This window comes from Morone saxatilis, unplaced genomic scaffold (assembly GCF_004916995.1).
Source record: "Morone saxatilis isolate NCDOM2014 unplaced genomic scaffold, NCSU_SB_2.0 Contig20, whole genome shotgun sequence".
NCBI classification, from domain to species: Eukaryota; Metazoa; Chordata; class Actinopteri; family Moronidae; genus Morone; species Morone saxatilis.
Window position 1 is genome coordinate 141,623 of NW_023339763.1, and position 2,863 is coordinate 144,485.

Here is a 2,863-nt window from a genome sequence, read left to right on the forward strand (position 1 = left end):
AGCAGTTTGAATCCAACTTAAAGCTCCCTGCACCAAACTCCCTTTAACAGTTTGTGTTCTCAGTAAAATCAGAGCTGGTTGGAGAATCAGATACTGAACCAACTGAACACTGAATCATAACGCTGTTAATTCACCAACCGCTGTGTGTGAGTGACATAGCTGTTACCATAGTAACCACAGACACACACGTGTGTCAGCGTCGCCACCATATTGGACCGTGTAAACAATTGTAGATAAACCGACACTATAACGTTTACATTTCTAGTTTTTATATCCATATCATCAGTTTGATCCTTCTTCTTTTAAAATTCCCAAATCTATAAATCAAATTTTATAAACGAAGCAATCCAAACTTTATTTACTTTTTACAATATATTTCACTAATGTATGATTTCTGTCTGTCCCCTGGCATTGTCTGTTCATGTTTTACCTGTCTCTAAATAAAGTTCTCTACTTCCTGTCAGGTGCTGGAGAGAGACTGCTCTCATTGGCTGACAACTCAGCTGGTCTGAGTTCAGGGAGCTGATTGGTCTGTGGGCAGTTAACAGCGGACTGAACCATTGCTCACAGGGGCGGGGGGTGGGGGTGGGGGTGCACTGTGACTCAAACTGAACGTTTTGATGGTTTAACAGTCAAAGTTGAAAGAAATCAAACATCTGCTGATGTAAAATGTCTCTCTGTGAGTCTGTTAGCATTTATTCTGGACGAGCTCACAAACAGGCTGTTGAACATTAATTAAGTTGGTAACCACCACCCTGTCACCACACAAACAAAAAATACAAACTCAAATTTCTGTCTTCCCGCCACTGAGAAGATCTCTGACTGCAAAACATTTAACATTAAAGAAGAAATCCGCCTGAAGTTAAAGAAAAGGACAAAGTACGTAAGAATGAAAGGATTTATTGCTGGTTTCTTTTGGGGAGAAAGTACGCTGAGAAAACAAACACCGAGCTTGTGGTTTGAACAAACATCTGTCTGTCTTCCTGCTTTAATGCTAAATGATAATACAACATGTACAGGTGTGACAGTCATTACTGTAGCAGAGCAAGAGATAGAAAGTCGAATAATGAGAAAATATCTGAAACATTACAGTGAATAAATCTGTTTTACTAACAGTGCTAGTTTCTGTTTCTTGTTGTTTGTTACATTAAACTGCTGCTTACTGTACTTTAGTCTTTGTACTCCACCAGAGCTCAGAAGGAAATATTTATTTCATATATAATTATTCAGCTTTAAAATGTGAATATTTGCTGCTTTTTCTTTGTAATAATTTAGAGGTTTGGATGTGAAGGTGTCACTGTGAACTCTGGGTAACTGACTACGTCTGATGCATCTGAGGGTGCAGGAACCGCGTCTAACATCTGTCTGTCTGTCTGTCTGTCTGTCTGTCTGCTACAGATGTCAGATATTTCACAGAAAGACTGGAAATCAGCTCTGACCTCCATCCTGGAGGAGTTGGATAAGCCACAGTACCTTAAGATGCTGGAATATTTGACAAAAATCCCCAAAAGTAAGAAGACGTCTGGACGCAGAGAGAAAATGGCCCAAAAGATCATTGAGTACTACGGAGTCAGAGAATCAATCTCTGAGATCAATAAAATAATGAATGAGATACCGAGGAGGGACGCTGATGTCCAGGACCTACTGCGCCCCTTTGTGGACGAACTGAGGAACAGCTGTGACAAAGAGAACAAGGGTGAGTTCAGATAATTAATAATAAGCTTTTAATTAATTAAAATGATCCATAACTGATAACATAATAATAAGCTTCAGTTTTTACACACCTGAGGGTCAGAAGGTCTGAGATGCAGTGAACAGAAGTCCAGACTCTTTAAATGTTTAGCATAACAACTTCAAATAAATGATTATTAATGTACTGATCCTGATCATTAGAGTAATATAAACTGCCTCACAGGGGGAGGACGTAGATTTCTCTCTGTCTGAGTGTTCATCAGGTTGGATTTAGGACGCAGCTGCTCAGGTCCAGGTCCAGGTCCATATACTATAATAAACTGTGTTTTCACTTTCAGGGATAAAGAGGAAGCGTGATCCAGCGGAGGATGAAAGCTCTGCAGCAGGTAAAGCTCCGCCGTCTAACATTCAGGGAACGCAGATTGGCCGAAACTCAAAAATATACACAGTCTCATCTAATTCTGTTTGCTTGGATTGAATGTATGATTGTTACAAAGTAAAGAAATGTATAAAAACTTCCTAAAACAATCAGCAAAACTCATCTCTGATCAATATTCACAGGAAATAACGTCTAGTTTTCCACAAGCTTCCTGCAGTTATTATGTTCTCTGTTTCATTGTTCAGTTTATCAGTGTCTTAAAAGTTAAACTGTTGTTAACATGTTATTTTCAGGGGAGAAGAAGAAGAAAAGTGATCCAGCAGAGGAGGATAAAAGTCCTGTAGCAGGTACGTTAACAGAAGATCACTTCACAACCCTGTGTAGTTTGTGTCATTTCCCAACTTTCACTGAAAAAAATATTCAGATCGCAATAATGTGACATTTGTTGAGTAGGACGGGTTATCTCTGCATATTATTCATTAAAATTATGTTGGTCACTAATTTAACCGTTATATAACATATTGCAGCTTCTGTGATTTGGGTATTGCATATTTTGATCAACTGTACAGCCCTAGCAGTAATAATTAAATTGCACTCAGGTTAAATATTAAAAATGTTAAAATTTACACTGGATGTCACACTGAAACAGCATTCTCAAACCAAAACAATGAGACAGAAACAGAATAAAACTCATTAAACCGTCTCTGTTAGTGTTTCCAACAATCACCAACTCTGGTTTGGTGGAAATAAATCCTTAATTCACCGACGTAGATGATAAAAACAGCAGTTTCA

At 38.4% G+C, this 2,863-nt stretch overlaps 1 protein-coding gene across 1 annotated transcript; it reads left to right on the forward strand.

The window, feature by feature from the left end:
• Positions 1–778: 778 nt before the first annotated feature.
• Positions 779–2,418, forward strand: LOC118331458 (the record flags this gene model as incomplete). The annotated part of the gene is given in 4 exon segments (XM_035666409.1): positions 779–879; positions 1,399–1,696; positions 2,031–2,078; positions 2,365–2,418. Coding segments are annotated over 3 exon segments (400 nt in total), but the record flags the coding sequence as incomplete, so codon positions are not given.
• Between the last annotated feature and the right edge of the window lie 445 nt (positions 2,419–2,863).